The 20,709-nt window shown below is 37.1% G+C and overlaps 2 protein-coding genes and 1 non-coding gene across 9 annotated transcripts in view; 2 read left to right on the top strand and 1 right to left on the bottom strand.

Moving 5' to 3' along the window:
* LOC130408433 (GTPase IMAP family member 7-like) overlaps positions 1 to 20,709 on the bottom strand; it is a 124,447-nt gene that overhangs the window by 11,083 nt on the left and 92,655 nt on the right. The gene's annotated exons all lie outside the window — the stretch shown is intronic.
* trnae-cuc (transfer RNA glutamic acid (anticodon CUC)) lies at positions 2,146 to 2,217 on the top strand. The gene has a single exon. It is a non-coding gene; the product is annotated as a tRNA-Glu (tRNA).
* Positions 2,378 to 20,709, top strand: part of arhgef11 (Rho guanine nucleotide exchange factor (GEF) 11) — a 32,393-nt gene continuing 14,061 nt past the window's right edge. For 2 of the 7 annotated variants that reach the window (XM_056731481.1, XM_056731075.1), the window contains exons 1-23: positions 2,379 to 3,788; positions 6,015 to 6,029; positions 8,270 to 8,361; positions 8,437 to 8,541; positions 11,603 to 11,652; positions 11,908 to 11,965; positions 12,048 to 12,247; positions 12,374 to 12,445; positions 12,577 to 12,684; positions 12,774 to 12,822; positions 12,982 to 13,019; positions 13,174 to 13,260; positions 13,337 to 13,405; positions 13,504 to 13,608; positions 14,535 to 14,633; positions 14,872 to 14,914; positions 15,209 to 15,305; positions 17,816 to 17,938; positions 18,704 to 18,727; positions 19,006 to 19,135; positions 19,618 to 19,711; positions 19,887 to 19,916; positions 20,130 to 20,253. In XM_056731481.1, coding sequence (XP_056587459.1) covers positions 3,754 to 3,788; positions 6,015 to 6,029; positions 8,270 to 8,361; positions 8,437 to 8,541; positions 11,603 to 11,652; positions 11,908 to 11,965; positions 12,048 to 12,247; positions 12,374 to 12,445; positions 12,577 to 12,684; positions 12,774 to 12,822; positions 12,982 to 13,019; positions 13,174 to 13,260; positions 13,337 to 13,405; positions 13,504 to 13,608; positions 14,535 to 14,633; positions 14,872 to 14,914; positions 15,209 to 15,305; positions 17,816 to 17,938; positions 18,704 to 18,727; positions 19,006 to 19,135; positions 19,618 to 19,711; positions 19,887 to 19,916; positions 20,130 to 20,253 — 1,847 coding nt within the window. In that variant the 5' untranslated portion in view covers positions 2,379 to 3,753. Of the gene's footprint in view, positions 3,789 to 6,014; positions 6,030 to 8,269; positions 8,362 to 8,436; positions 8,542 to 11,602; positions 11,653 to 11,907; positions 11,966 to 12,047; positions 12,248 to 12,373; positions 12,446 to 12,576; positions 12,685 to 12,773; positions 12,823 to 12,981; positions 13,020 to 13,173; positions 13,261 to 13,336; positions 13,406 to 13,503; positions 13,609 to 14,534; positions 14,634 to 14,871; positions 14,915 to 15,208; positions 15,306 to 17,815; positions 17,939 to 18,703; positions 18,728 to 19,005; positions 19,136 to 19,617; positions 19,712 to 19,886; positions 19,917 to 20,129; positions 20,254 to 20,709 lie in introns of all 7 variants that reach the window. The other 5 variants (XM_056731160.1, XM_056731402.1, XM_056731324.1 and 2 more) reach the window with 5 other exon arrangements.

The raw sequence follows: 20,709 nt of genomic DNA, 5'->3' as shown, positions 1-20,709 counted from the left end.
TGTTGAATGTCTGTACAGCTTCCATTTTGAAGAAAATTCCTTCTGTGTGCCAGCACACTTGGCAATAGCGCTCTTCTGATTACGTGAGCTAGCATGGCCTGAACAGCTAGCCTTTGCTGAGTGGGATTCAAAACAAAGATTTTTGATCATGTTTACTTTACTTGAACAAATCACTTTCATTTAACACGGTTCATTTAATAGGTTTCTAGCTCAAACTTGCACTAAAAAAAGAAGCTCTTTGGTTTAACATGATTCAATCATTGACAGTGGTTCCACATGTTTGAGTCATGTTTTCTTAACATGAAATTAACATGAAGAAAGTACATGAAGGAATCAAGTAAACTCAACATGAAACTAACGAGTAGATAGAACATGAATGAAACATGTAAACTCAACATGAAATTAACATGTTAAGTGAACATGACTGAATCAAGTAAACACGAGAAGTAACTCTCTGCACAACACCCAAAACAGACGTCACAAAAACTCTTTAAAATGCCAATACAACATACTAAACTCTAATACCCTGATAGCAAGCAACCATTAAATCAATGTTTAAAATTGTTAATGGCTTGAATCAAAATAACTTTTGCACCCACAATTCATGTTGAAAAAATTGTATTTCCTCAAACCAGTATTGTGATCAGTATTTGCATTAGTTGGGACCTTGATGCTTGACATTGTTAATTGGCTTTTTTGATGTGTTATTTTATAGTGATGGGCGATACTGTAAAATTTGGTATCGTTCCGATACCAAGTGGATGCAGGGCCAGTATTGTAGATACTGATAATACTTATAGAATCATTCACTTGAATTTACACTTACTTTCCTGTGGATGAAATGTCATGATTTATCAGATGGATGCATCATTGATTTGCTAAATCTGAATACATTTTCAAGACTTGTGCTCTTAGTGTGCCTATAGGCTAATTAATCATGTAGATGTTAAAACACGGGACATAATTTAAACCAAATAAATATATTTATTAAGTTTATTATTCCTGTAATAGAATTTGCAAGCATGAACTTTGCACCAAATTATTACTGGAAAATAGTAACAATAACAGATTAACAGAACAGAAAACCGATTTAGAACAAAACTATTTCTCCATATCCTAGTACTACTTCTCAAGCTTAAAAAAACCTCAAAGTGCAAAAAATGATAACTGAAGAACAAAGCTTTTAAAACTGCTTTTCCGTTTTTGTTCAGTGTTAGGTTTAGACAAAATAATATAACAAATTAACATGTTTCCCTTTCATTACACTTTTTTAAGTGAATTTATAAACAAAGTGCACACAATGGTTTGAGAAACAGAGTAAATAAATTGTTTAAATAAAAAAGTACTTTTAATCTTTGGCTTTTTACCACGAAAGGCCAACTGCCATACAACGCATTTTGCAGTGTTTTTATTCACCGAGGTGAAAAATCTCCACACGATGCTCCTCTTTTTGCTGTATGCAGCTGCGTCTGCGTGCTTGCGCTTGGCACTGCTCAGTCACGTGATAGCGGACATATCACGTGATAGCAGAGCAGGGAGGAGCAACGTGTGCAAAACTAGGTGTATGGGAAATAAATTGCTATTCTTCATTATACAATTATTCGCTACATAAGTTAATAAATAAAATATGTTGTGAAACATATTAGTATCGACGTTTTTATGTTAGGATCGATCCATTTCGATACAACCTCAGCATCGAAACTATCTATATTTCATTATCGATCCGCCTTATCGATCTGCGAAGCTGCCTTAAGTTTATAGTAAGTGATCTGTGGTTAACGTTTGATTGATTATGTTCTGGTCACAAAAGTGCAAAATTTCTGTTTCTGAAAATAGAAACAGAAAATATGAAAATTAGAACGGCTTTATTGCGCATTTAGTTGTGTTAAACATCAAAATACTGTATGTAGGCCTAACCGTGTCGAGATTAAACACAAATACGATGCGATGACGTCATGCATATGATGATTAGCACTGCTGCACAAATCAAATTTTGTCCAGTATTTCAAAGTCACAAAGTTGGCGACTCTTATTAGGATGCATTTTCCCCAAATGCATTTTCCCCAAATACTATTGGCCAATTAGTTTCGTGTGTAATCAATGTAGAATAGTTTATGGAGTTTAGAATCGCTCTCATTATGCAAGTCCCTGGTGGTCTAGTGGTTAGGATTCGGCGCTCTCACCGCCGCGGCCCGGGTTCGATTCCCGGTCAGGGAACTTGATTTTTGGTAAATGAAATCGATGCTTGCACAAGAACACGCGTTCACGTACACTTTTATTATACAAACATATATGTTTAATGGCCAATAGAATAATACAGACATTCACGCCTTTTTTCTTCAACTACTGGACAGATGGCACCAAAGGGAGAATGTCTCAGAATCCAACCGATAGAGGGCGATCGAGAGTCTGTTTGCCTTCCTAGTTCCCAAACATTAAACCAAGGATGATGGTTTTATTCCAGAATGGCGAAAGCTTGAACATCAGCTTGGAATATCACTACCAGTCAAAGACCAGCAGATTACCTAGCTTTTGGAAGCAATAAGTAATAAACATCAACTTTGGAAGTGCATATCCAAAAATACGCATCTAAAAGACGGGACAGGCCGGGATTCAAGCCGTTGTGGACCTATTCAAGGATCAAATGAATCTCGCTAGCCACCGAATTAGTGCGTGAAACCGCAAAAAACACTTGTTATTGCGTCCCAAAACAAAGGCATCCCGTTGGAGTTTGATCGCGTCATAGGAGCGTCAGGATCTTGTGATTTTTCGGCGCTCCGTCATTGTTCAATACGCTCGTGAAGGTGAAAGCACGAAGCCGTCGGAATCAAGCTAGCGTGCGGCGCCCGTCCGTACGCGGCGGCGGTGGTGATGTGCGCCCTGCGGCCTCTCGTTCACAGGAAACATCGCGTTTCTAATGTTTATTTTCGGCCGGCAGTGTGTCATTGTTGATTGTTGCTGAAATCAATGGATTTGTCTATGGATACATTATTGCAGGTGTTTAGTTGTGGATATGGCTGTGGATAGCTCGTGTAAGTAGCTGCATTATCTGACAGTCACCACTGTCGCTGCAAATTGATGTGGTTTTGGGGGTGTTATTGCACTTTATTTAATCTAACACTGTTAATTCTTGTGCCTGCTTGTATGCATGCTTCTGTTCAGCCTATGGTTTGATTTTTTATAATTTCACTCCAGCGCAAGCAGACTTTATCAATGACGAGATGAACTGTATGACCAACTGTGACTCATTCACGCATAATCTAATTGCCACACTGTAGTGGTCATGTAAGAAAGAAAAGCGTTGAACATCCATCATAATTTTCTGTTCAAGAATTATTGTGGTAACATTTGCAGTTGAAGCCAGTATGTTGACACCACTGCAGGCTGGTTAGATGTTTTGGTCTGAAGTGAAGAAAGATTATTAAATTCTCCCTAATCGTTGTTCAGTAAACAGTACCAGGGGTAATCCAGAGAGGTTTACTGCAAGAGAACGTTTAGTTGACACTACCACAATACAAGCAACTGAGAAGACTTATAGAACTTAACTGACATTACATGTTTGTTGATCAAACGGGACAATGATGAGGATGACCAGTTTGTTCCACCGAATGAGACTTTGACCACTGCAGTGGTGAAATGATAAAACCCAACTAAAGGAGTCCAAAAAGATACAACTGACCTTCCGTTACTGACATGATCTCAAACTGACACTACTACAAAGTCAATTGGACAAACCTCTGACGGTATGCAGTCATGAGTCTTCGACATCCAACCTCTACTCTGGACAGGTGAGTTTATTTTCTGTTACAGTGGATATTAATTGTATTAATGTTAAAGTGCCCATCAACAAATTTCATAGTTCTGTTTTTAGGAGTGTATAAATACGTCATTCTATTGTTCCAGTGACAACTTTCATTTGTTTACAGTGAATTAAGTGATAGAATGTATACTTTTGGCTAGAGGTCGACCGATAAGTGTTTTTCTCTGGCCGATGCCGATATTTATAAATCAGGCCAGCAGATGGCCGATATGTTTGGCCAGTTTTCTTTTTTCCATCTTCAACTCAAAAAAATCTAATTAAGTATTAAGAAGTGATACAGAATTTTGCTTAAATTCAATATTTATCTCTTCAAATCAGTGCACTTGATGTTTATGTTTAATGGCAGACACTGCTATTAGTGCTATTAGTGCTATTATCAGATTTGTATCACACACTTACAGTGTTCAGTGTGTCTTGCAACTGTCAGAGCAGAAAAAACCTGCGTCTCTCTGTATGTTTATCTGCCACGATTGCGTTCACATGTTAATTGTGTGCACTTCTTTTCGTCCATTTGAAAGATCGACAAAACACATCTTAATACCAGGTATAAACAGAGTCTGACCCACAGACACTTTTAAGCAGGAAAGTTAACGTGCACGTTTTAGCCAGAAGTTTCGTCTTTTATCAAGGCATGGCTGCATTGTGCGAGTTGCTCCGTCTAAGACCCTGCCTCAGAGGGAGAGAAATTATCCGGTGCAGAAACAGTATTGATAATGTCAGAGTTTATCTAGCTATACAATGCAAACAACTATGATAATTTAGCCGCTGGGCTCATCACCAGGTTTTGGTACCGGTGCATACATGATGCCTAAGCTATGTAGTTGAAGGATCGCTAACAATAGATTTCCAAAAAGTTTTTTGCGGGACAATCGGCCGATGCCGATTAATTAAAACATCCGCAAAATCCGATCAATCGGTCGACTTCTACTTTTTGCACACTCAAAAGTACACTCAGTCAGATCTTGTGTAACAACACAGATTTTCTGTACGAGAAATGTGCTTTTTAGTTTCCTTATTTCCATTTTAATCTATCCACTATAAAAGCAGTGTTTGTGGTTGCTTGAGGAATTATGGCACATTTGCAGACAAAGGAGCCATTATTTTCAATTCTGTCTGTCTATCATAGGATCATGTTTCATTCCACTTTTTTATGACCATATCCAAACATGTGTTCATTTGTGTGTGTTTTATCTGTGCGCATCTGTTTGTAATGCACGGCTGTGAACTGTTTTCAGTGTGCTTTGTCTCAATGTCTTTATCTCTCGTTCCGTTCACTTGTTTTTCCTCTGTCTACATTACCTGTTTGTGTCATCATACGACAGAAGGCCAGCCTTTAAGGAACAAACTCACCTTTCCAGGTGTGACTACTCGTTGCGATAAAACAAAACTGAAAACATCAATGCAAACTGGATGTTATAGGGGAACTTCTGCCATTAATTACTACAGTATAGCAATTGCAAGTTCACATTACTTAATTTTAAATACATTCACAGGCAAACCTCTTAAAAAACGGATCATCTGTCTCCTACATATGTGCTAAGTGAGCATAAAACATGATGTGTTTATGTAGTTTTAACTGTTTCTGAGGGTTCAGTCAGTTGAGGAAGGAGGATTGACAGTGTGATATGATCACCACCTCTGCTAACAAAAGCAGTCGAGCACTATGCAAAAGCATGTAGAGAAAATAGCCACAGCTCTTTACTAAAACCTGTGCCTGTTAAGAAAACAAAGCATATTTTTTCTGTCAATTACAGTTGAGTCAGTTGAGTTTGTGACGTTTGGAATTAGTAGCGGAGGTTTGTTTAACTGTCATGCTGGGCTCAAATTCGTGGCAGAAGAAACTATTTCCCCATTTTCAACTACCATTATACCAAGTTTAAACGAAAACAGGCGCGTTGTCTATGGCGTAGAGGCTACTGCGAAGGTCGGACCCAGTCCTACTTAGTTTAGTGGCAGACTGATGCAAAAGGTGAAACGGTTTCCGTGGGGAAAATATCTCATGGTTCGAGAACCAGAAAGAACTGTTGTATAAAAATGTATTGTAATAGCTTCAGTCACTAAAGATTTTCACTATAGATGTTTCTATGATGTCTGTCCCCATCTTAAATGTTTTCGTCGATTTTCATTCTTTGTCTTTGGTTTTCTATCTTTCTCATATTTATTCCTTGCTTCTCTTTTTCATGCTTCCTCTTAGTCCTTTTGCTGCTTGGTGAGTTTTCATTATGTTTTTTTGTCTGTTATTGTATAATTGCTGATTAACTAAAATGTATTGGCCAGTCTGGTTAATTTTCAAATAGTTGCCATGTTTTTATAACCATACCCACTTGACCATTGTCAAGGTTAAAGAATGTCTAATATAAGACAATTGCTTCCATTGTTTGCCCAGCTTGTAAATCGCTTTGGATAAAAAAGTCTGCTAAATGACTAAATGTAAATAAGATAATGGTACATATGCACCTTGAATGTTTTGTTAGACTGCCTTTAGCTTTGTCCAAAATACATACATTTTGGGCCAAGATCTTGTATAGATGACTGGAGAGTTATACCAAATTAACCAGGTCCTCTCCAGGACATTCTTTCAGGTCTTTCAGGAAAGTTAGACCTCTGAAAAATGTCCACATTAAATCAAAATTGTCCCATTAATTACACAATGTGCGTAATTACGTAGTAGAAAATGTCACGTTTCCCTACATTATTGGTATCACGCATGCGATGAAACACTTGACGGCCAGGCTGCACAACTGGCGGCATATTTTTGTAGGCTACATCATGTTAAGAGTTTTAAGAGTTCAGGGCGGGTCTATTTTGATGTTTTTGAATGTAGCTTTACGATTTATTTACATAGTTGCAAATCCAAAATAATAAAGGAGTTGGTACATGAACATATACGATTTTGGTTACATGTTTAAAGTCTGAGTCTTTCCGTCACTGCAAGACCTTCAGTTTCCTCCATGCTCCCCTTTGCGATTCATTGCTGTATGGCATTAGGCCTACATTAGGTGTGCAAGCGTGGAACAGATCGTGAGCAGGGTTTGGTTTACCGGAGAGCGTGATGTGAGTGGAGCGTTTGCTTGGTCCGTAAGCGATGACGATGAGCTCCATGTGTGTGACCGAGCCCTCGGCCTCTCGTATTCAACTGTTACTTGCATTAAACATCAAAGGAGGTTTCGTAAATACAGCAACACATTGTCGATAAATGGCAAACGGCATATGTGACCCTGGACAAAAAAAACAGTCTTATGGGTCAATTTTACAAAATTTACATCAATTTACATCATCTGAAAGCTGAATTATTAAGCTTTCTAAGGATGTATGGGTTGTTAGGATAAGACAATATCTCGATATTGATTCAACAGTTTAAAACTCTGGAATCTGAGGGAGCAAAAAATCCAAAATATTGTGAAAATCGCCTTGTTAATCAGGGGCATTGTAGCAGGCCATCCACTCACAAAAATAACGTTTTTATGTATTTACGGTAGGAAATTTACAAAATATCTTCATGGAACATGAACTTTACTTAATATTCGAATGATTTTGGCATAAAAGAAAAATCGATAAATTTGACCCATACAATGTATACTAAAAATGTTCCCGTGCAACTTAAGACTGGTTTTGTGATCCAGGGTCACATATAGCCGTTCTTAAATGTAGATATACTGTACTGTGATTTTGTCCGATGATGTTGCATTTATAAATCAGAATTTTAGCAGCGGTTAAAGTAAATGCTGGTGGCATCCCGTTGTTGAATACATTATATTGTGACAGATAAGAGAGTAGAAGAAGAACAGTTAAGTCCTAACAGTAACACGACGTGATGACTTCACAAATATGCTATTAGTTTGTGACGTAACCAGCGCCACAAGTCTGTCAAAATCCTTTGGGAAACACTGTATAGGCTACTTCAAAATACTGATGTCACTTACAATTTTTGGCTCACAGTTGTAAGAAGTTGTCTTTGACACAGGCCATTCATTTTGTTTATTTAAATCCAAATTACCATTTTGTTCCTTGAGCCGGGCTGTATAGTTTCATAGAATATGTAACTCCTATACTAAAGGTATCCGAACTGTGTCCCAAAAATATTTAAGCTATAGCATATATGTTGATTTAAATGTGTTAGCAGAATAGAGATCAATCAAGAAATGCTCCATGTCAATTTCTCGCTACGTTTGCTAGGGGTCTGTTAGTCACTTCAGAGATGATATAAATCGATATTTTGTATATTTGCATTTTGAAGATTAATGCAGGAAACCCCCTGAACATCTTTTGCGTTCTTGATGGCGTTCTCCCATGAGTCGCCAACTCGATTTTGATATTGTATTTTACTTGTATTTCTCTGTCCATTGCCCACTATACTTCTTTTTTTTCTAACTCGTATATCACTCCGTTTCTGTGTTCTAACTTTTCTTCTCCCATTTGTTTTGACATCATTTTTCATTTCTTGTTAAGGTTGAGCAGTTTGACTTTGGGGGATTCCGAACGCCGGTCCTCCCTTGGCCAGCAGAGAGAGGCACTGTCAGATTTTTCCACGGAGAACACAGGTAAAACAAATATATATAATTTATTATGTGTCTTATTATGGAATTGTATTACAGAATAATATGCCTTAATGCCAGGGACAGGTCTAGTCCAAAGATGTGTGGTTGTTCAACGGGACAATCTGGGGTTTGGCTTCACTGTGTGTGGGGAGAGGATCAAACTAGTGCAGAATGTTCGACCAGGTAACGGCACTCACAAATTAACTTTAAAGAATTAAGTAATTCATTACGATTTAAATTCTATTTACCAAGTAGGAAATTTTGTGATATTTTTTTATATTTCAACACAAATTCTGATAGTACAGGAAAACTAATTCTATCTTAACACATATACATGTACAGATGTGCTCAAATTTGTTTGTACACACAATTTTCTTTGAAATAACTTGAAGTAATTGGCATCCACTATTGTTTATTCCATATTTAAAGGTCTCCTCCACTTTCAAAAAGTTGGTATGATTTATAAGGGTCTTCATGAAATGTCCGGAACATATTTTGCTTAAAAACACTCAATGGCTGTGTAAACAAAACCGTTCTTGCCTGTCAAAATCAGCTCTGCTCACAGCAACACGTTTTGGTGCATGTCTCTTTGAATGATAATGAGTTACAGTGCACCCCACCCCCCTCCGTCCGCCTTGTCAACACAACACACGCGTAGTACTGCCATGGCAACCGTTTAGCTAAATTATGTTTCCTGAATTCCTCTGCAGTTAGTTTCATCTTAAACGTCTCAAATCATAATCACATAATGTATTAGGGTCAATGACAAATAAGATTTTCAAGAAGAAAAAAAAAATATTTTAAGCAAAACAGTTTGAAAATTTATTTTTATGTCCAAAAAATGTATTGTGTTGATTTATATTGGTTTTACAGCATTTTAGGGAGCATTAATTCATTATTAAACAAGATTTCTGATTTTACCACCCAGAAAATGTCAGGTGGTGCGACCATATATTAATTTAAAATAATATACATTTAATGTATTTAGCACTGAGTATTTTTCCCCTCATATATAAGAAATTTAACATAAAATCATGCCAAAATATTTTATCAAGAATTTTATTGAGAAAATTAACATTTATTTCTCAGTTTTGTTCTCTGTTTGTATGTTCGGACGGTCGCACCACCTGACATTTTTGGTCTTTCAAACACCAAAACTCAAAAAATCTATTGAATTTCAATAAAATGAAAAGGGTTTCTTATAAAGGACATATTGTAGATCCATTTGATATATGACATGTATTTATTCAAATTCTTTTTAGGAAAATAATGAATTTGGACACAAAAAATACATGTCACGTCATTGACCAATTAACATTTATACAGCTAAACTCCAAGTGTCCATCTGCACTTATATACAGTAAGTTTAACACTGGGTTTGAATGTCCTATTTAGCCTGTGACTGACTTGACTCCCTTTGCTATCATATGCTAATATATACGGTACATTTATGTCAATTTAGATTGTTGATAAATATTACTCACATCGGCAGTTTAGTCTCATTCAGTCGTTCTCGATCCCTCTTGAGGAACACTTTTGAAGCTAATCCTGTTTGTACTGTCCCAGGTTGAAAAAGCACTCCGGTTTGAAGTGATTTGCACAAACAAGCAGGTTTTTACTTATGGTTTCTGATGGGTTTCCACAAAAAATTAAATAAATCCACTCCTCTCTTCCTAGTTTGGACTCTTTGCAGCGACTACATTGCATGTTGTCCACAAACTTTAGCCATGGCGTCACGTACAGTGCTGTTATGTCATGGGCAAAAATGATGGAACCCCTAACCTAATATTTGTTGCACAACCTTTAGAGGGAATCACTGCAAGCAAACGTTTTATGTAGCTCTCAAGGAGACTTCTGTACCTGTTAACAGGTAATTTGGCCCACTCTTCTTGAGCAAACTATTCAAGCTGTCTCAGGCTTGATGGCTGCCTCTTCCTGACTGCAAGTTTCAGCTCTTTCCATAGATGTTTGATAGGATTCAGATCATGACTCATAGAAGGCCACTTCAGAATAGTCCAATGTTTTGTTCTTAACCATTCTTGGGTGATTTTAGCTGTGTGTTTTGGGTCATTATCCTGTTGGAGGACCCTGACCTGCGACTGAGACAGAGCTTTCTGACACAGCGCAGTACGTTTCGCTGCAGATGCCTTGACAGTCTTGAGATTTCCTTGTGCACTGCACTGCACAGATTCAAGGCACCCTGTACCAGATGCAACAAAGCAGCCCCAGAAGATAACCTAGCCTCCTCAATGTTTCACTGTAGGTATGGTGTTCACTTCTTTGAAAGCTTGATTTTTTTGTCAGTGAACATAGAGCTGATGTGGCTTGCCCATAAGCTCCAGTTTTGTCTCATCTGTCCAAAGGACATTCTCCCAGAAGGATTGTGGCTTGTCAATATGAATTTAAGCAAATTCTAGTCTGGCTTTTTATGTTTTTCTTTCAAAAGTGGAGTTCTTCTGAGTTTTTCCATGGAGCCCACTTCTGATCAAAGAGTGACGGATGGTGTAATCAGAAACTGACGTACCTTCACCTTGGAGTTCAGCTTGTATCTCTTTGGCAGTTATCCTTGGTTCTTTTTCTACCATTCATACTATCCTTCTTTTCAATCTTGGGGACAATTTTCCTCTTGCGGCCGCGCCCAAAGAGGGTTGGCTACAATTCTATGGACCTTAAACTTCTTAATAATATTTGCAACTGTTCTCACAGGAACATCGAGCTGCTTGGAGATGGTATTGTAGCCTTTACCTTTACCCTTCTTGTCTTTTATTTTCTTGCTGAGCTCCTCAGACACATCCTTTGCTTTCTTTGGTCCATGTTGAGTGTGACGCCCACAATGATACCAGTGACCACTTTTCTCCGTTTAAATAGGCTGAATGACTGATTATACAAGATTGGATACATGTGTGATACTAATTAAAGAAACTAATAAGTTTGAAATATCACTATAATCCAATTATGTATTGTCATTTCTAAGGGCTACCAACATCGTGTCCAGGCCATTTTAGAATATCTTTGTGGAATAAGCAATAATTCATCTCTTTCCACATCTTCTTTGCTTTATTCTATGACGCACCAAAGGAAAGCAAGTATACATGATACAATAGCTTTTAATTTCATCACAGGAATGAAGCATTATTTCAATGAGCTGTAAGGGTACCAACAAATTTGAGCATCGTCTGTGGATATATAGATATATACTAGCCTTTATTACTATTATCACATTTTTTTCGTCCTTACTTTAAAGGTGGAGCAGCAGTCAAGGCTGGGGTCCAGGAAGGGGACAGAATTATAAAGGTATTGACATTTCCACTTTAAAGGTTTGGTTGTATGTTTCAACTGATTCAGTTTACTCTACGAAGGTCATGTTTTCCGATTATAATTTACAATTCATGTTTGAATGCCAACAGGATTTATTGAACAGATTGGGAAACCAGTTTAGTAGTTTGGTAATGATTGAATGATTGAGGAAAAAACTTTTGTTTAAACAAAAAAATTTACTTTCTTCCAGAAGTGTAACCATCTCTTCCTTATTATGTTTTTGCCTCTCAGGTCAATGGCTCGTTGGTTTCATCCATGTCTCATCAGGAAGTAGTAAAAATTATCAAATGTGAGTATCGTAGTTAGACACCTTCTTGTTAAGTTGCGTGGATCAATTCATCTAATAGATAAATCTTCTCTTTTCATGATAGCTGGGACGTATGTGGCGTTGACTCTGCAGGGCTCCCCACCTTCTGCTACGTCTGTCCCCCTTCAACCCCTTTCTACTGACCTATTGCCCAATCACAAGACCGCATTGGTAGGTGAAGCTGTGTCTTCCCCACTCCCCCCAACGACACCTACAGGAAGCAGCACCCCAACCCAAAGAATCACAGGACCCAAACCATTACAGGTAGGCCTATCCACCATTGTTTTAAGATGGAGCAGGTCCAAATATTCCAATGTGTTGAACTGCAAACATCTTCAAAATCTTCCAACACGATTGTCATTTTAAATTATTATTGTATTTCGTTTATAGGATCCTGAGGTGCAAAAACATGCTACAGAAATCCTCAGAAAGATGTTGGAGCAAGAGGAGGCAGAACTACAGGTATCAGCTTAACTATTCTGTGTTCTGAGTCAGAAAAACGGCTCTGTTTCTTGTGGCTTATGTAGACAAATGATAAGGAAGTTTCTCAATAAAGATTGAAATGGGGCCAATTCCACACATGACTTTTGCAGAACCTGTTGGAGGAGCAGTCTCGTTACCCCTCCCCTTCCCTAGAGGAGCGAATAGGAAGTGCCAAACGAAGAGCGAATCAAGTCAGAGTGAAGATTCAGCGAGATGTGGTATCATATTTCTTACATTTCAGTGCATACTTTTGCATTCAGAATTTCCTGTTTGTAGCGTCTCTTATAAATTACGGTCTTTGTTTCAGGATGGAACGCGATCAGAGGTTATTGCCAGTTATCTTATGGCTGGTGAAGGTCAGTGGGTGATTACTACTAGTTTAATAATAAACATTAAGGTCTGGCCTTGACAAAGCTCATTTTAATGCTCTGATAAAAGTGATTCATTACCATTAATTAACCATCATTTTATTGATTTGGTTGCGCTCATTGTTGCGCAAACTGTTTCCTGAACAGGCCGTTTATCAATGGACTCCAGTGAAGGAGATGTTGAGGTAACTCTAAAATGTTTAAAAGGCCACACGTTTAACCCATTTTCTTTCCTGTTTATAAATGTGATGAGTTTGTGTAGCTGGAGTAGAGCTTGTTGCAAGTCTTAGGTTAATAAAACAAGCGCATGTGCCCAATTGTTGCCCTTCCTCTGATTAGGCAAGTGAGAGTCCCTTCTCCTCCCCTTCCACCTTTCTCCGGCATCCCCTGCACCAAAGCCAGTCCAACACAAACACCACTGACACGGTGAGATGGACATTTCTTTCATGACTTGCTTTATCAATAAATGGAGTCCAGATTGCAATTGTCTTCTAAATTACAGGGAGGAAAGACCCAGATCATTGGACCAGAGGAAGAAGAGGAGGATGATGATGAGTACCTGATAAATGAGGTAGAGCAGTACCTGTGTTTAGAAGGGAATACTGGGAACTAACATTTAGGTTAGTGTCTAAACTGAAATATATCTTTATTTCTCTCCTTCTTTAAAAGATTGATGGACCTTTCCAGGACATAGAGCTGCTGAAAAGTCGTCCGGCACACATGACTGTATTTATGAGATATGTTTTTAATCAACTTCTGGATCCCAACCCACTGGTAAATGCTAGTAGCTTTTTAACCATTTTTTGTTATCTCTGTGTATTTTAAAAAGATTTTGTGTGAGATTATATATAGTTTAACATGAAAAAGTGGATACAGTGACTTGATGTGTCACAATAAAGCTTAAGTGGATTTATATTTCTGTGTCAAACCAGCTACAACTGTCATTATTGGGTTCAAATCATAACCGGACTCCAAAGCCGCTTCTGGGAAGTGAAAGCGAGACTGAACCTGCAGATTTGTTCTTTCATTTGTGCAGTTTCCCGCTGGCTAAACCTGTCTTTATTTATTGTAATGCTGATTTCTAGTAATAAAAGAAAATACACACAGGTTTATTTTTGAACTAGTCTGAAATGACATCGATGTAGCCATTTGTATTTAAAACACACTTGAAATGATCAGAAATTTCTCTCTTATTATTTAAAATGTGCTTATAGTTGAAGTGAAACTTAGTGGGATATTTCTGAAGCAAAACAAAATGACCCCTTTTTTACACTCGCCTTCAGTGCATCTTGACTGAATATGACTTTCTTCTTGAAGGATAATGCAGTCAAAGTTGTAATACCACGTATCATTTTACGTCCAAGCGCGAGAATGGGAGTGAACAGGCATCTACTTTTTGAAGCTCCAGCAAGTGCATCCATATATCAAAGAACTGTTCGACACGGCTCTGTGGTCTTAACAAAGGTCTTCTGAAGCGAATCAATGTGTTTGTTTAAGAGAGAAATATCCATATTGACAGCACTATTATCGTTGATGTCTATTTGCATTATTCTCTAAGAAGAAAGTCATTTTCACTCAGGATGCCTTGAGGGTGAGTAAAACATGGGGGGATTTTGTTTTGCCTGGGAAATATCCCTTTATGTTACTGTGGTTGCATAAATGGGGAAATAAACATGTTTCTATGTTTGTGATCCTGCTAGCTGTTTTACTTGTCTGTGGAGGCATATCTGGGTTCGAGCCCAAAAGACGCCCGCTCCATCGCTCCTCAGATTTGCTCCCATTTCCTGGACCATGATGCTGTGAGTATCTCCTATCCATAATCATGTTTAATGTTTATGCCAGATCCCACAGATACAAATCCAAAAAATTTGCAGACTTCTTTTCTGGATGTCTTAAAATGTTGCTAATCTGTTTATTTGTTAAAACAGCTTCTGTTTTACTGGATCAAAATTAAAGTGTTTTATTAAAGATCTAGATTTGTGATCCACCTCTCTGAGAATGTCATTGAACTAACAGACATCATTTAATTTTCTTCAGCCTCTGAAGATCAAAGTGAGAGAGGAGTTCCTTACAGATATAGGTGAGATTCTGCAATGTTTTAAAGTGTGCACTGTGTTGTTCAAAATTGGGCTTTTATGAAGTTAACCCTGTGTCATTCTAAACAGCGGGTAAACAGAATACTTTATTTCATCTACAATTTCTTTACACAATGTGCCACCATGTAAAGTTCATGACTGGGGGCGTCAATAAGCAAAAACCAAGGTTTCATATAGTGTTGAAAGCCCTGTACAATCTACATATAATGTTTACTGTACAATCTCATGACCAGAAGTGAGGTTATGAAGTTTTATAAAAAAAAAACGTTTTTGTCCAGAGAGTCGTCTTCATGCACAGGAGGACATTCGAGGGCCTCTTTCTGAACTACAACAGCAGGTGTTCTCAGATATTCAAGACCAGCTTCAAGACTACAGGTACTTCATCTTGTCCATTTTAATTCATATTCTTTCATTTGAGCTTTTAAACGGTTACTCCATTCTACCGGCGACGGTACTATGAGATTTACAAGACCGCCCACCTTACTTGCATATACATTTGGGCAGTCTCCACAATCAAACCACAAAGTGACATACATGCCTGGGGGTGTGATTACACGAGGAGTTGCAGGCAGGTCTAAAATTTGAACCTTCAGAAGCAGTTTGATTGACAGGCGATCTGACCAATCATAACGCCGAAGTTATGTGCCCGCTTGGCTGACCACCATTTTATCCGACAAAACAAACCAGTCCTGACAAGCTGGGGTAGTAGAGCTTTGGTGATTAGATGCTTTCCTGGGGGTCAGTGGTTAGAGCATGGCACTAGCAATGCCAAGGTCATGTGTTTGATCCCAGGGGATTGCATATAGTTAGAAACAAATGAATAATATAATGCAATCAATGTAAGTCGCTTAGGATAAAAGTGTCTGCCAAAGGCATAAATGTAAATGAAAAACAGCTTTTCAATTGTTGTAATAGTAAACTGGGAGATATATGTACCAAGCTTTAATTGGAGTTCACACTATAACGATAAACGATAACTAAGTCATAACTTTTAAAAATGGATAACAGAGTTCACATAACAAAAATACCAGTACAGATACGAGACACGATGTTGTTGGAATCATTAAGGTAAGAAATACAGATGGAAGCGTTCAGAAAGTGATATTTTAAGGCTGATATTAATTTGAATATACAGTATCATATTCATAGCATATTTCAAACAACTATGAGAATATATCAAAGTTTCAAGCCTGTTAGGGCAGTGTGGTAGGTCTCTTTTCAAAAGTGTATTTGATAAACCAAGATTTGCCTGTGTAATTTTTTGAACTTTCCCCGCTTTCAAAATGTGAAGCACAACCAGGAATACTAGATCTAACATTATCCACTGCTATGGGTTATATTCATCAATATCACCTCAATCTTGAAATATACAATTTTCCATATTATTTAAGTGGCCAGGACATACTAATGAGTGATGTGTATCACATTCTATGTTATATTTGTGTGTTGCCAACCACCACTGGCCCAGACAGCACTAATACTGCTTTATTAAAATGTAGTAGGTGGCACTATAGGCCCATTTTACCACACTTTATTCTGATACCCTCATCAGATGTAAATGTTCACCACCTTTGACATGTATTCAAAGTTTCATGAGTTTTCAAAGCATGTTTAGGCTCTCAAAAACGTGGTTCATTTTAAAGTATTATAAACGGAGCAATTCCTTGCATCGTCTGTGCTGGGGACATAATTAACAACAATTAATACAAATTCCCTATATCTCAAAATATATAATATAAAAATAAACTATTCAGAGCGAGTTAATGTAACTCAACCCAATTATTGTTAACAGTAACTCCGTGCCAAAAGGACGCTGTAATGGTTATGTTTAGTGCAGTTGTTTTGATAGAAAAAGATACATTTCTAGTTTCAACATTATTTGTTCTTCAGACATTCCTCTTTAAAAGAAATGACGTACCAGACATTTGAATAATGACCCACATTTGTTTTTTGATGACAGAAAATGTATGCATTTGAACAGTTTTCTCATGAAACCATTTTTCGATCCCCTTATCTCGAAGACTGAGCCTTATAGGGCTTTAAAAATGTAGCGCCTAAAAGTCAAGCTGGACAAATCCAATAATCTAAAAGGACATTAAGGTTCTGGAGTTACATGTATGCAAGTTTTGTAAAAATGACACAAAAATGCCCTGTCTTCACCTTTGGCGTAAAATGCATCAAGGATTGCTCAAATTAACAGATATACTAACAGATATACTGATCTCTTGTGTAACAATAAAACTATGATGCTGGAATACTTCTAATGTAATTTTTACCCCCTCTAATATGGCTACAAATTTTCCAAATTTCAATTTTGGAAGCAATATTATATTTAGGAAAAAGTCATTGCTTGTAGGCATTATACTGTTGGCTATCAAAAAGCATTATTTTAAATATATATTTTATCTATCCATCAGTTTAAATCAGACACTACTGGTAATATGTTGAAAAATCATTCAGGGTAAAACATGAATAAAATTTAACTATAAAAGTGAAGAGTACAGTAAAATAATGCAATATTGTCAGCGTCTGATCCACAATTGCCCGCACATCTAACTTGAGCGCAACAGGACATTTTACTTTCATTTTTGTTGTAGCACCCATTAGTGCCATCTATAGGGTAAAATGTATACTCAACAACGTTACAGAGACAGTTCTTAATGTGTAAATAAATATCATTTTATTGCACTGGCTGTTAGATTGAGATGGTGATTCCTCTCACTGGAAAATGACCATTGTACAGTAATGGTTTTGAATTAAATATATGAATGTTCTCTTGATTTACTAGCCTTACAAACTTTTTATCAAGTCTCCTTATCCTGGCTTAATTTTTGTTTGGAGGTATGTGTTGTAAATTAAAAAGATATGTAACACGTGTTTTGCAGGAATAAGCAGATGATGGGTTTGGGATCTCTGTTTGGAGAGACTGACCTGCAGCAGTTAGATGGAGACCCTGTGAAAGAGAGACAGGTGGTGGAGAAACAGGTTGTTGGGCTGTGGGAAATCTTGTAAGTTTTGAAGTTTCTTTAATCAACAGTTTATTAAAAAAAACTGCATTTGTATTTTTTTATGGATAAAGTCAGCATGAAATACAAACACGAGTCATTATATTACACATTCCTGGTCTTGTTTTGAACAGTTTATGTCCATGTTTTTTTTAATGTAATAACTTGCTTTCCTATTTTCATTTCATTTGATTTTGGCTGATATCTAGCCATTTAATTTTTTTAACCCCTTCCTCCCCTGTTCTCATATAAGTTTTTCTCTAATGATGAAATAATGTCCCGTCCTGCATTTTTTTCTTGTTGAATGTCTTGTTTTACTCAGAAATCCCTCGGATAACATCATTACTCAGATATTATTACTACATTACTGCATCGACTTGTAAATATTGTCATCGTAAATAGTTCATTTACAAACAGCAACGATTATAAACGCGCTCACACCTTAACAATAGTGTCTAATCTGTGAGCAACTTGCAACAGTTCAGTTAATAAGGAAATACAATACAAAAATGGTCTATAAAGAGTTACAAAGGTCCGGTCTTGAGGGACACACCCCAGCGTGTGGACCTGCTCACATGACCTAGACTGTTGCAGTGCAATACGTCACATGACATCTGTACACACAGCATGAGGTGTCCCTTAAAGACATGTTACAGGACCCTCACAACATTTGACAACAATTAAGCGTAAGATGCATAAATGCTGTTTTTGACATTGTGACTAACTTTACATGTGTGTGTATTGTTAATTTGTTTTATATCTTCACAGGTCAAAACATGAAGAAGAGAGAAGGTAGTGAGCTTTGTCTTTATTAAGGGACAGTTCACCCAAAAAATCTGTCATCATTTGGTTACTGACATTATTCCAAATGTCTTCCTCTGTGTTCAGCAGAACAAAATAAATTCATACAGGTTATGTAAATGATAGAATTTTCATTTTTGGGCGAACTGTCCCTTTAACAACATACTGTATTGCGTTATATAAGAATATTTATATGGTTTATTTATTTTTAATTTGAACTCTAACCCTAATTAGTTGAGTTACTTTCTCAAACTCCCTCTCTCTCTCAGTTCTCCGCTAGCATCTGCTGTTCACTTGTATCTAAGACACTCGGGTATTAAGCTTAGAGACTCTAAAGTGTTTCCCGGCTTGATCTCGGAGAAGGAGAAGTGGCTTCCATTCTTTCCCAAAACTAAAAAGGTCAGAAAAGATCATATTGTTTGTCTGGTTAGGTCCCTTCAAGGTCATAATAAATGCAATTGTAATACTAAGTGCACCTGATAATCATCTGCAATAATACATTAAAAAGTGATTCTTTCACTTATGTTGTATGGATGTCATTACATTTGTATAGCCTTTACTGTATTTATTGAATGAAGATTGTAGTTCTTATTCTGTTCACTTGAAGAGATTCAATGAATTTGAACTTTTTGCCAAGTATTAAAAGTTATTTTCTATACTTTGAAGATTTTCTTTGCAAAAATATAGCACTTTAAATCGAGATCAGTACTTTTGAGGTGATGCACATTATTACTGATGTGTGATAATTATATTAAGTGAGGTACATTATGTGTGCTCATACTGTATATGTGTTCGGTATATTCTGGAATATTTTCCAGTCTACAGTGACAGTGGTGTTTTTCTGTTTCTTTGACACAATCTCATTTTCTACCTCCTCACAGCTGAGCAGCGCAAAAAGGGAGAAGGATGGAGAAGATAAGAAAAGGAATCCTATATTGAAGTACATAGGGAAGCCCAGGAATACATCTCAGTCGAGTAAATACACAGTTGTTTTTAGACCTCACTGTTGGGCCAAATGTTGTTTTATCTCTTTTTTAAAAAAAACATCCATATTTATCATATTTCTTTTTGACATTTTAGTTCAAAATATTGTTTATTTTATCTGAAATATTGTTTTTATCTCATACTTTTGTTCATATTATTTCTTCAGCATTCCATGTTCCGTTGTCCCCCTCCGAAGGTACACATCCCTGTCATTTCCACCTTTTTAATTAAGTGTGTGGCCTATGAAATCCATAATTATATTGTAGTAGTTATTTGTCAATGTCTTTGAGTTTCGAGGAGACAGCAAAGACATATCCAATGTGTATGTAAAGTAATTTTATGGGCTCTTAAATCAGTGTGTATTATGTTAGCTTTGGAAAGTTTGGTTTACAAATTCCATCTCTTGTAGTTCGTCCAGGCAACGTTCAAAACATCATCCAGCAGTTCGAGAGTCATTCAGACACTGTTGAAGACGGAGAAAGTGACGGGCAGACGTTATCTTCCAGCAGCTTTGGGGAGGACAGCATGGAAAGGTATGTGCTTTTTACTATGACATGGAGAAGCTTTAAGGTTCAAATGCATTGAATCAATTTGAACCTAGAAGTATATATTTTAGGTCAGGGCTCCACAATTAGCTTTCACAGAGAACCAAACTCTGTCAACAGTAGTAAGCCAAGGGTTGCCATCCACAGTGTTATGTCACTGTATGTTCTGCTACTTTTACTTTTATTGGTTGCCGTGTGGCATTTTCCTGTACAAATGTTGTTTTTTGAGTAATAGCAACTAATTGCTTATAAGCTTCCACCATATCTTTGTTTGCAACTCTTATAATATTCAGAATATTTGCAGTTAAAACGCAAACGCAGAGTTCATGCCGCTTTTGTTGTTTTGTGTATACTTGTGCAAGCCAATAAACTGAACAAGTATTTTCGTTTACTAGACCAAACACAATAACAATGTCTCTTTCACAAACTTGAACTTAGACACCC

The sequence above is a fragment of the Triplophysa dalaica genome, chromosome 1 (assembly GCF_015846415.1).
Source record: "Triplophysa dalaica isolate WHDGS20190420 chromosome 1, ASM1584641v1, whole genome shotgun sequence".
Classification (NCBI taxonomy): domain Eukaryota; kingdom Metazoa; phylum Chordata; class Actinopteri; order Cypriniformes; family Nemacheilidae; genus Triplophysa; species Triplophysa dalaica.
The sequence above is the reverse complement of the archived record's forward strand: the minus strand, read 5'-3'. Positions and strand labels throughout refer to the sequence as shown.